General features: G+C 30.8%; 1 protein-coding gene across 2 annotated transcripts in view; it reads left to right on the top strand.

The window, feature by feature from the left end:
• LOC107439308 (uncharacterized) overlaps nucleotides 1-10,766 on the top strand; it is a 28,066-nt gene extending 17,300 nt beyond the window's left edge. Inside the window, exons 8-12 of one of the 2 annotated variants that reach the window (XM_016051865.3) lie at nucleotides 1,688-1,751; nucleotides 2,866-2,917; nucleotides 6,221-6,246; nucleotides 8,047-8,122; nucleotides 10,156-10,766. In XM_016051865.3, coding sequence (XP_015907351.2) covers nucleotides 1,688-1,751; nucleotides 2,866-2,917; nucleotides 6,221-6,246; nucleotides 8,047-8,122; nucleotides 10,156-10,314 — 377 coding nt within the window. In that variant the 3' untranslated portion in view covers nucleotides 10,315-10,766. The remainder of the gene's footprint in view (nucleotides 1-1,687; nucleotides 1,752-2,865; nucleotides 2,918-6,220; nucleotides 6,247-8,046; nucleotides 8,123-10,155) is intronic. The other variant, XR_006226191.1, reaches the window with a different exon arrangement.
• The last annotated feature ends 2,904 nt before the right edge of the window (nucleotides 10,767-13,670 follow it).

The following is a 13,670-nucleotide window of genomic DNA, read 5'->3' as shown; positions in this document are numbered from 1 at the left end:
ATTCCACCATGCGCAGTATGTTGGTGTTTTTCGAGATTAGAAGGTCATTTTGAGAAGTGAGGCGCTAGACTCTAGTAAGATAACAAAAATTGAAAATGTATCACGAACATTAACGGGAAAATGGTCGTCAGCGCGGACGCTGGATTCGAGAAATTTGTTGTCGGCGGGGAATTTTTGGGCGGGCGGGCGGTTTTTCGAGCCCTGAGCCAAATTATTTCTTTAACAGTTTGTTTTTAAAATAAATAAGCTGTTAAGTAGCGGTTCGATTTATTTTATTCACCACTACTTGGTTTAAAATAAAATTTATATACTTATTTCTTGAATTAAATAATTATATATGTTACCGCTAATGACAAAAATTAGTGAAGGTTGATTTCCACCGGTGAATGCTGACAATCGCATAGTCGCTTTGGTAAAAGTCCGAAACATATACTAAGTCTAGGTAAGTGACACTGCCCGGTATACCCTACACTGATATTTTTTAAGGGTTAGTGTCACTACCCGGTATACCCTACACTTTTTTTGAGGTTCAGTGTCACTGCCCGGTATACCCTACGCTGATGTGTTTTTAATGTTCAGTGCCACTTCCCCGTATACCCTGCACTGATATCTTTTAAGGTTGAGTGCCACTACCCGGTATATCCTCTACTGATATTTTTTTAAGGTTCAGTTCTGCTGCCACGTATACATTTGCCCGGTATATCTTACACGGATGTTTTTTTATTTAAAGTTAAGTGCCACTGCTCGGTACGCATTTAATCAGTTTTCGGAACACTTATGTTTCCCCTAATCTATCCTCAGCAGATATTAAAATATCATATAAATATAAGATCAATGAATAAATTAATATCAAATCGGATATAGCAAATATTTCGGACATTCACTAAAGCGACTATGGGACTGTCGACTTTTACCTGTGAATGTCAGCAATCTCTTGATTTTGGTCATTCACCGTAACATATATTTTCACATTTTTATCTTACTCTATCACAAGGCGAAGTAGCTCTCTCTTTACCTTGTACATAGTCCTGGTTTTTCGCGTCTTTTTATTATTTAACCGGGCTTATTTTAATTGTATTTATTTCATGCACCTACCATTCGCCGCTAATAACCCTTTTGGATGCTCACTCACGTGACACCACAGGTGTGGTCTTCCTGACCTTTAGGATTATTCTTGAATACGTCCCCCTTTCTTTTTTTTTTCTTCATGTTCATCTCGATTTATCTATTAATTTCGCTTTTAATTATTCGATTTATGCTATCACCGGCGAATTGGTTAGTGCCTTCGAGATATCTTTGCGAATTGTGGAACATAATTACATTAGACTTACATTTAAAGTAAAAGCAAAATAAGTCTGTCTAATTAGCAATACCCACACTTAACAAACTTCCTACGCATCTTCTTGCGGTAGCTAAACTTATGATTTTATGTATTGTTCTGTGCTTGGAAAATATGATTTAGTTATTTTCTACATTAACTGCACGTAAATGATTAAAAAGTTTATGCGAAACACCACCATGTTGGAAGCTTTTAAAATGTTGTTAAAATTTCCAAAAAATGATTACATTTTCTGCGTTTAATTTGACAAGTTGTCACAAAAGTTATATCTATAATTTTAAATTGGAGGGTATAGATGTGTGTGCGTCGAGGGGCAGGTTTCATCTTTGAAATTTGATTAATTTGCAGGTCATGAAACTATTACCTATGACATTATCAAGGATTGTTTTAAGCAATGCCAGCCAGCATGTGTGTAAGTCATTACCTTTATTAATAAAATATTTTCCATTATATGTTTATAAAATGTATTATTGTTTATTAAACAAAAAATACAGAGTTATTTAATTATCTCTCTATGCTTTATTTATGACTCTTAATTTTTAATTATGATTATAGGCTTTAATTTCGATACTAATCTCTAACTATGATTCTATTATGATAAAATAGAGCTAGAACAAGAAATGGTAAAAAGTTAATACTTATTGAAGAAATTACGGAGAAGAAAAAAGGGATTTTTTTCTTAATTTAGCTGCCACTTCAAATTTTGAAAAGTTTGCAATCTAGACAAGTGAAGTATAATTTATGATATACCATGTTTATGCGTGCTGAATCAAATAAGACCGAAATCACGCCGGTGGGACTAATAATTTCGAAGTTAGAATTTGCTATCATTAGGAAGAATATTTTTTTTTAAACAACGCAAAACTCGCAGTCAGACTTACAAAACATCGTTAAAAATGTAATAAGTGCCTTGAAATTTTCATTTACGATAAAGATGATACTAAATAAAGAAAATGGTTTATATGATTTTAAAAATCTTTATTATATTTCAATTACCAGTTTTTAACCATTTAAACGCCAATGTTCCATTTTTGGAGCATTATCCCCTTTTCAAAAGGACTGGTAATTTAACAGTTTAATTGTCAGTATTTATATTGGATTAGAAAATATTCGTAACTACTAAAATGTATTAATCATGTTGTTGTGATCTACGTCAGAAATAAATCACCAATTTTTCTTCCAAAATGTGAGTTCGATTGAGCGTGAATAAATATTTTGTCCATCACAAATCATATTATCGTTTAGCATAACTGAACAAATCGCAATCCTTTTAGGGACAATTTTAATTAAAAAATACTTTCGTTATTCCATTAACAACCAATACGTTACTCTGTCATGTATTTTTGCTATAAAGATAAACATTTTTATTTATTTCGGTGAAACTAAAGCTGTGATGCACATCCCACCGGAAACCCATGAGACTTATTGTTTCAATTACGTATAACTGATCTTCTAAGTAAATGACTTAAAGTTATGACCCGTTCCTGCATTGCGAATGGAAATGTATTATGTCTGTTTCATTTCAGGGAAAACTCATACGAAGTCACCTATGAAGAACTTGAACTTGATTCTCAAAATGTAAGACTTATACTTTTGTACTAATGCATACGGTTTTTATATGTATTTTTAGTTACTCCATTGAATGCTTAAAATGATTGAAAGTTAAAGAAAAATATTTAACTAAACCTGATAAAAAATTTAATATTTAATATCTCATTACTTTCTAATTTAATTCATATTTCCTTTATTGCTTTTTCTCATATCCCAATATTGTAATATTAATTATATGTATAGGATTCCCCATAATTAATAATCTGAATATTAATATTCTCAATATTAATTCAAAATATTAATATTCTCAATACTAATTCTAAATATTAATATTCTCAATATTAATTCAAAATACTAATATGCTCAATATTAATTCTAAATATTAATATTCTCAATATTAATTCAAAATATTAATATTCTCAATATTAATTCTAAATATTAATATTCTAATTAATGTTCTATAATTAATGAATATTATATAATTAATAAATATTTTATAATTAATTAATATTTTATAATGAATTAATATTCTATGATTAATTAATATTTCATAACTAATTAATATTCTATAATTAATTAATATTATATAATTAATTAATATTCTAAATAAAAAATAAGAGCGAAGCAATGAAATTTTACAAGCTTTTTTTAAAATTATCTCAGGAAATAAATAAAATAAATTCTAACTCACTAATCCACTTAAATGTAGTATTACTTTTAATGCCACTTTTTAATTCTATCTGCTAACTCTTGCCTGAATATCATTCCCGATTTATAAATTTCCTATCTTTTAAAAACCATGAATTTAAAATTGAAAAAGCTCAGATATTTTCAGTCTTAAATTTCTTTTAAGGGACGAAAGAGATTAAAAATTTTGAAAAATGAACAAAGAGAGGGATTTCAATTTTTTTTTTCTCATTTATATTGAAAAAGAAATCATGAAAAATATTTCTTCATGTGATTTTTCCAGTGGTCGAAAAAACTACATTTTCTTTGTAGTTAACTGCAACTGCAACTACTTTATTATTAAATGTAGCAACTACAAACTACTTTTGAAATGTAGTCACTACTTCGCTCCTTTTAGAAGACAAACTTAGCGGGAGAATTTAATTTTCAAGGATATTCAAAATGATTTTAAATTTAAAAAAATTGGCTTGGTTAAATATGAGGAGATTTTAATAAGTTTATATGAAATAGTTTTTTTTTTATTCTAAAGCACTTTTTACGAATTTTTTGTTTTAACCTTCAAACTCTGTGCTTTTCCTGACAGTGATTTAAGGAATGCTAGGAAGTTATCAAATATTTGTAGTTTATGTGTTCAATGTTTTTTCTCACCCTCCAGAAAATAAAGTACTTTTCAAAAAACAAAGCAAAATAACAGACCACACTGAATAACCTTCGGTCTAATAATCGGATTTTCACGTTCTAGGACTGAATCTTAATGGTTTTGAGGGATACAAAAAATATTTTTTCGAACGTCCACCGTTTATTAGCAACCATTATTTTTTAACCAATTAAAATTTGAAATATATTTCGTGAAAAAAACTTCTAAGGAAAATTATTTGTAGTTATTGTTTCTAATGGCACTTGCCAATGTCAGCAAGTCTGCTCGGTGAAAGCAAGTGAATTTCGAGACAGAGTGCGTATATAGTTTTTCAGTGGCACTATCTATGGCCAAGAATACGACTTCAGCCTCACGCACTTCACAATCTGTTTTATTGGATGGACCCATTTATTCATCCACAAATCGTAATTTTGTTATGGAAACATGGAGGACTTTGTGACCCGAGAGATTTAGAGTGTACTAGTCACCATTTACTACACTTCGGCCTGCAGGGATTGAACTCATGACCTTCTACTTATGGGCCCAACGCCCTACCAACAAGGCTATCCGGCCTAGAAAATTTATTTGCTTAACCCTATCCCAGGCAGTGATAATCAGTATGGCAATACTAAATAAATTCTTCAAGCCTGTAGAATCATTCATTAGAACACGTACTCATTAAACTACGTAGAAACTTTCGTAAGAAATGCATGTAGTGTGGAAAATGACTTGAAATTTAATTTACAAAACAAAGAATCATTCTTTAAACATAAACTTAGCTTCAACTAGAAGAATTTTTTTCAAAAAACGTAGAATGTTGGCTTCTTCCTGTGTATATAATGTTTAGGCATAATGACTGGGGATTTGACTTTTGATTAGCTTTTTATTCAGATATTCCATTCCATTTTTTATTTTTATTTTCCCTAAGATTTCGTTTCTTAGTTTAAAGCAGTACCAAAACGTCTATTTTTACATTTAATTTTTAAATTTATAAACTTAATTTAAAAGGATTTTGACAATAACTACAGATAAATAAATTAAACTAGGAGGCTTCGCCCCCTGCTCTCTGGCGCTCGCCAACCCCCGGAACTGCTTTCGCAGTTCATTTCGGATTGCTTCGCAATCCGATGCTCGCTTTGCTCGCTCATTGGATACGTTCTTAACGTCTAGCTTTTGTATACTTTTTTGAACACTGAAGTTCCGAAAACTTTTCACTGTAGAAAATTCTAAACCTGTGCATTTCAATATTAATTTGAAATTGCAAACAGTTCACATATTTTTCTTAATCACACTATTCTAAATTTCAGTTGTTGAGAAAAGTAACTGTTGTAAGTTTTGTTTTAAAGTCTTTCCCACCAGAGGGCTAAAACCATGTGTTGTAAAACAATATGAAATAGTACTGAACGCCGGATGTAAAGCATCGGCTTCGATGAAGATAATTTTGTGAGAATTTTTTTGATAATTCGGTGAGAATTCACCCGATTAGACATATGATGCTCACTACGTGCTCTTGCGCGCCGAAGCCTATCAATTAAAACGTATTAGCGTTTTATATAATATAGATTAGCCATATGATGCTCACTACGTGCTCTTGCGCGCCTAAGCCTATCAATTAAAACGTATTAGCGTTTTATATAATATAGATCAGCCATATGATGCTCACTACGTGCTCTTGCGCGCCGAAGCCTATAATTAAAAATGAAAACTGTTGCCAACGCGAGAAAAGAAATATCATCGGTTTTATTGATACATACGTATTAGCGTTTTATATAATATAGATATACGCATTAATGCGTGGTAATAGTACAATGGTGTGTTCAGGCTCTGTCAAAATAGAATGATACTAGATGAAACTAGATAGAATGATACTAGATTAATAGAATGATTCAATTATAATCTCACAACGACTTGAAAAAATTAACCCCAGGAAATAGCTGGCAGGTATGTTTTTCAAATAAATTCACCACCAAATGTATTTAATATATTTTCAACTTTAATTTTTTTAGTGTACACTGAAAATGGAAGGATGCAGGTATGTTTGATTTACAAAAATATAATCTGTGGATATTTCCGTATCGTGATCTGTCGCGCCAACTGCAATCGCCAAGTTGACAAATAGATTTCAAACTTGCAAATTTTTTTTAAGAAAAAGAATTTAGATTTTTTGGTGGAATCGAAAATACTTTTCAAATTGGGTCCTTTCTGTTAGGTTTTTTTTTTTCTTTTTTTTTTTTTTTTTTTTTTAATTTCCCGCAGGCCGCTGCCCGGAAGTTTCCAATTCTTGGCAATCATTCTGCCTCAAATCACGATATGGAAATCCCCACTATAATCTTTTATTTTCATTCTTTGAGTTTAATAATTTCCTCCTGAATGAGCATCAAAAATCTGACATTTTAAATATTTTATGTCTTCGGTTTAGTGACATCTAAAATTTTAAATTTATGTCAGTTTATCTCGTAGTACTAATTCATACCAATCAATATTATATTTTACTGTCCAGCTTCCACAAAAAAAAACTAAAAAAATTTTATAAAACCGTTTGAAAACTCACTTCTTAGCTATTTTCAAAACTATTCTTTCTGTAAGAGAATCCCGTGTTCCAAGAATATTAATTTAAAAATATAAAGCAAGTATTGTAGTCGTAAGTCACTGTTGGCGCGATTGTTCTTGTTTTCCAGTGGCGCCATCTATGGCCAAGAATTCGGCTTCTGCCACGCCCATACGTCACACCTGTACTGTTCATACAGCCATCCATACAGCCATTCATTTATCCACAGATCGTGATTTTCACCTGAACTAGAGTATGATCACTCTTCAATCCAGTACCCCCAGGGGTATAATTTGTTATGTGCGCATGGATGACTTTGTGACCCGATTGATTTAGCGTGCACCAGTCACCATTTACTACACGGGGAGACTTCGGTCGGTTGGATTCTAACTCCCGTTCTCACGAACGTGAGTCTAGCGCCCTACCAACCAAGCTATTACGGCCCATACAGCAGTTAGTTTTCAAATATTCGTAGAGAAATTTTACTACCACTTTTAAGATTTCATTTCTTTCTCTATATATTTACACAAAGACTGGCACGAAGCCATATGGAACATAAACAAACTAATTAAGCATCAAAGTTACAAGGTACACAGTAAAAATATACCACTGTCATATTAAAATACATAAACAAATAATAAATCTAAGTTAAGTGTAAGAAGTAGACGAGAAAGAATTATATTTCAACTATTTCGATGTGCGATACGGTTTCTGTATTTCATTACCTTATCGTTAATTAACATTCATACGCATGTAGAGAAACTTAGTTCAACTTTAATACGCCATTTGGCTGAAAAAGATTAGCTGGCGCAGATGTCATAGACCACATATGAGGGTATGGGAGCTCGTCTTCTTTTTGAAGTGCAAGTGTCCAGCTTTGTTTAGATAGTCAAATTGGCACAAGTTTGCATTAAAGCTGAGGTTAAGTAGACAGAATGGAAACCTTTTTTTTTAACTCTAAGTTTAAAAATCAAACTTTAAGTTTAAATCTTAAATCAGTGATTTATAATTACCGTTCACCTTTCCTCAGCTTTAGTAATATTGGTGAAAATAGAGAAAGAAAAAAAAAATGTCAAATCACTCAGTTCTTTGTTATATCTATATATTGTTATATATAGACATAAAGAAGAATATTATTTTTATTATATTATAAAAAAATAGACAACTATACCATATTCAAAAATTACATTTTTCTATTTCTTTAAAAACAAAGCGTTGAAGTTTTTTTTTTTAAATATACAGTTATAAAAAATATCTAAGTATTATTCCCTTTCATGTTCACAGACTTCAAGAAGTTGATATAAAGTTTTCGTTTCGCCAGTTTCAACTGACACGGCAAGTTTTTCAACCTAAATTTGATGTAAGTCCCTTTTTCATATAAATTTCTAAGTTGAATCATTTAGATATAAATATAATTTCTTGGTAAAATTTTAAGTTTAATTTTGAAATAGATTTTACACTGTTGGAATTTAAAAAAATACGCATGTGAAATAAATGTGTTCTATTTAGTGACAAAAGAATACTAATACACGATACCAATAGGGATATATTTCATGTCCTCACAATGGTCGGAGCGAGCAGGGAAAGGTGTACGGATAGACCAGCAATAGTTCGTTCACCAGGAGTTGGCACTCCGCTCCGCCTTCATTATGTGGTATGCGACTATACTATTTCGCTATTTTCGGGAGAAGGATATGAACAATCCTGAACAAGGTAGCTATTTGGCGATCGTATTACAGAAGTATTTATTTCGCAATGTTTATGTGCATTTTTTTAGCAATAAATTTTATGATATTTCTCTCTTTTGAGTGAATAGTTTGTCCTGTTCGAGACATTTTGCTGGGAGAACTGCAGTTTTTAAATTTAAAATATATTTAATTAGCTTGAGTAACGAAAGGTATAATAGCAGAAAGAGAAGTGAAGTGACTGAGAAAAAATTACTGTTTGCGTCTGGCGCGCATTAAATTAGCGGGTTATCTCAATTTCAAGAGAAGAGATGTGTCTCCTCTTACTCCCGCGCTTAAATGAACACTGCGTCCGAGAAAGGGGAGCCAAGTGCCAACTCCTGGTAAACGAACTATAACGTCATCATCAGTCATGGATCTTTTCATTGTGTAGCTCTATCTTCTTCTCCGTTTTATATCTTGCCTATTCGCAGGACAAATCATAGGTGCCCTTAAACTTTGACTAAACAAGACTTGTTTAATCATTAAATAATTAAGGCTTTTTCGGCAGTTTTTGACCAAATTGCAAACAAAATATCATAAAAGCTAATAATACATATCCTACATCGTATGTGTTTGAATTTTGTAAGGGTAGTAACACTGCAGTTTCTACCAATAAATAAATACTCGGGATGTTAAAGATGAGAGCACTACACGTTCGTAAATACCAAAGTTTGCTGTCTACCTTCAAACTCGCTAATTTGATCTTCCTAAGAGCATCAATCAAAACGAACGAAAACTGAAAGAGGAATTGGAGGTGTTGCCTAAACCACCATTGTTATCCCTCGACCCTGCGCCACCGGATTTTGATTTATTGTGAAACTATATTATCTAAGTAGCAAATACATTTGAAAATTTGGATGGTAACCAAAATTCTATCCCTAGATAATCAGCCCACAAACTAAGTGATTTTAATCAAAAAAATATTTACAAACTATGTGGCAAAAGGTGTCCCACTGTAAACTGACACTTTTCCTAATGGCACCGAAGTCAAGAATCAATGGCTGCGATCAATAAGCGGGTGGGTGACCACTTCGATCAGATTACGTAGGGACCGAGGGTGCGCGAAATCGGCCCTCGTTAAACTGTTCTACCGTAAAGTGCTCGACTTCGCGCGCGGATCGTTGGGTTACCATAGCGGAAGAGCCATCCATCTGCAGAGGATCAAAATTGTGATGGCATGTCTTCAGATCATCCTTCTGGATGTTTCTCAAACCGTTTCCAATTACTCATTATGCAGCTGTGCGGTGTGAATAAAATACGTATAGTTTGTCTACAGCAAGAACTCCCCCCACCACAAAGCCTGAACCCACCTGCTGTTACGGAAACAAGAATGTCGCATTTCAGGGAGGGTATCTTCTTTTCACTCTAGGGTCCACATAATAGACAAGAGAAAAAGATGACCATTCTCTAGCGGACCCGAGCCAAACCCTGTCTTAAACAAAGACCCCACACTCCTATTTAAAATAGTTATACATCGTTACCATAATCACCGCCACGGGTCCAGACTAGGCTAGGCTTGGGGAGTTCTTACTTTAGACAAACTGTATCCGTGTCAAAAGGTTGTTGATAATTAGAGGATTAAATAATTGATTGAAAAGAAAATTTTTTAGAAAAATTATGTTTTGAATTCAGTGTAAATATGACTTTATTCTCTTTTTTCTTACAGAGCATTGAAGTTTTCAGTTATGTTGGTGGTTATATGGGCATTTGGTTAGGTATAAGCTTGGTATCCATATTTGACGTTTTGGAATCCATCATGATGTTACTTTGCTTTTGGATAAGGACCAAAAAAAGAAGGAAAAAACTAAACATAAAATACGCATAAAGTATGACAGTGGAGCTAAGGCGAAATACAGTTTTTACATGAAGGGATGCCAACTGTTCTGCTTTCTGCATAAGTTTTAATGAATTGGTAGCAAATTAAAAAGTGAAACTTGCTGAATAAGGATAAATACGACTACTCCTTAAAAGAGTACGTACAAGAAAACCGCAATAAAGTTGCATTTCATACGATACTTGGAATTTTTGATGTGTAGTGTTGGAAAAATTATTTTAAATGAAAAATACTAAACTAAAATTAACTTAAATTTCTTTACCACTCGAGAAAATTTATTACAAAGCGGATCAAGTTGGCATCTTTGTACATGTTTGGGTTGTTCTTTTTATTTTATTTCGCATTGTTTTATTTTATTTTTATTGTTCATTTTTTATTGTTTATTTTTAATGTATTAAATCATATGCTTATCTTCCTATGTATAAAAATTTAATAATGGTTTCCATTAGTGTACGTTCCTTTATTATTAGCTAGAAAATCACGTGGTAGGATCCTCATTTCCATAAAATTAATAGAAGTCATAAAGGTATTGTTTTTCTATAAATACTTTTGTATCCCTAACTTAAAGGCATTTTCCTGTACTGCTATTGATACGCTTTTAATTGAGGAGTTTAAAACTAAGAGAATTGTTGTTTTTTAATTATTATTATTTTTAAAATGTAATTCTCCGCTACATTTTAAGATAAAGAAAAGTTGTTTAATCTTATAAACCGTTTTATAGTTATTATTTATGTGCAAATAACATTAATATACTGTTATAAATATCGGTCTGTTAAAAGTTAAATGAAAAAAGATCTGTTAAATGATATAGAACTTTACGATCAGCTTCATGCACAATGCGAAAAATTAAATTACGGTAAGCGAAAATATTAAATTTGTTTAAACAATATAATATTAAAGCACTATAAATGTTATTTTAAAAAATGATTACTTGGGAAAATTACTTCTGTTCACCAATAGATCTAAATATTTATAATACTAATATATTATTATATTTGGGCGTGGGAATAGGGGGCACAAGCGTAAGCAAAACAAAATTCCTTTTAGTACAAACATGTTAAGTGAGTAATTTTAATTTTAGTAGAAAAACTGTTTTCTGCCAAAAAATAACAATTACCTACTTTGAAGCAATCATCGGGGTTGATGAGCGGTAGCGAGTAGGGGGCTTTGCCCCCTAGCATTTTGATATTCTAGCTCATGTAAATATTTTATTTATACTTTTATTTATATTTATACTTTTTTTATACATTTTATATTTATATTTATACTTACGACTTCTTTTTATTCTATTTATTTAAATATTACGCGAATTTTACTTATTTTTTGTACATGGAAATATTAAAATCATTGTTTCACAATGAAGCTTTCACTAAAAAGTATTTAATTTAGAATATTTAAAAAAAAATTAAAAAAATACATTAACGATATCTTCAACTATAATGGAAAACCAAACGATCTCAGATATTTCCATCCTGCTAATGACTAAAATAATTGCCTAGTTAAACAATCGAATGAAATAAGTAGTCGTGTTCCATTCATGTGTTCGCTTTAGCCACTTATTTCTTTAAAAAGGTGGAAATCATTCTCTCCCCCACCCCTGTTCAGAGATTATCGTATGCCATATATTGATCGGACGGTCCTCTCTGTTTTCATTTTGTCACGCATGCGCAAATCTCATTTAGTAGTAAGACTGTGTCTATGCGGGTGTCGTGGATTTTACTACTACTCTATTTTGATATTGGTTTTGTTTATATTTCATATTTGGCATAATTTTGATAATTTTTCTAAGTGCAGCAATCAGTGCAAGTGCAATTGTTGGATTGGATTACTGCAATTTGATGAATACCATACTGTAAAGCAGAATCGATTACTTCTTAAGAGCTTTCTGAATTTCAATTATCTTAATTTTGTAGAATAAATGTTTACGTAGTACGTGGCGTTAATTAGGCTGTTCTATTCGATTCAATGCTAATTATGAATGCAATGTTAATTGCAAGTCATGCTAATTTTAATTAATTTTCAATGAAGTGCTGTTATAAATAAAATGCCTTTTAAAATTCGCAAATAAATTTTGAATTTCACTTCAGTTTTGCGATGTTAATAAAATATTTAAAATCAATTATGATTTTGACTGTTGCTAATTATTAATTGAAGAATATATATTGAACTAAACATTTATCGAATCATAAACATTACTTATACTTAATAAAGTCTAATAATATAAAGTTACTTAATAAATAAGGTACTTAATATTTGACAATTCATTTATTTTGTCATGATTATTTTTAAAAAATGAATATCAATTTCTACTTCTATAATATATGATTATTATCTTGTATGTAACGATAAAAGATTCATAATTATTACCTTTGGCAAAATTTATGAGATTTTTGATGTAAGTATTAAAAGTGTAGAGTTATGTTAAGATTGTGATACTAAGTTCTATGTTAACATATCAAATATATCAAAGTATCAGTTACTGGGAACAATTTTTATATCTAAAGAACGAATATTTTTTAACATTTAAATTAAAATTGTATTAGCTTAAACAAAACTTTATAGTAGATATTAATACATAGCCATCAAAATTGTATCACAAATAATAATGAAATACTGAAACTTAGTGGAAATATAAAAGTCAATAAATATCTAAAATCTTAAAATAAATTTAAGAAAATTCTGATCGTAAAAAAAAAAAAATTTAAATCAAAGAAATAACCTTTTAATGTATAGTAAATTATTTATGCATTGGATTTAATATTATTAAAAACGTTTATTAATATTAGAGTAATATTAAATAAGAACATTCAAAAATATTTAAATCGTTTTCAAGCTGTTCGAAACAACGATCGAGTAGTACTTTGGTGAATGTGAACATTCGGTAGTTGGACGATCAGCTGTTCGAAGACCGATCAATAATGGCTGACTACAATGAAGCAGACGATAAAACATTGAAGACTTTGAAAGGAACGCGTGATGCTTTACAAAAAGCATCAAATCGTTCCTTAAATGATTATTATTATACAGAACCAGAAGTCGAAGAGCCTATACACAAGGTAATAATATAATTTATTTAATTACAAAATATTTTCCACTTGTATTTTTTTGCCAGATGTTAAAAAAAATAGAGGATAAAATATCGTATTATATAAGTAACATATGATAAGCATTAAGTACAACATACGATACATATACCTACTCAACATATGATAGATATGACTGTGTAACATATGATAGTTTGAAAGATAAAATATCGTATCGATATCGTGATGATTTACGTATAGTATCTTATTTGATGATAATTCATTATATTATTATTATTAATATATTATTATTATTAATATATT

Source organism: Parasteatoda tepidariorum, chromosome 9 (assembly GCF_043381705.1).
Source record: "Parasteatoda tepidariorum isolate YZ-2023 chromosome 9, CAS_Ptep_4.0, whole genome shotgun sequence".
Classification (NCBI taxonomy): Eukaryota; Metazoa; Arthropoda; class Arachnida; order Araneae; family Theridiidae; genus Parasteatoda; species Parasteatoda tepidariorum.
This window is presented reverse-complemented; position numbering and strand designations above follow the sequence as displayed.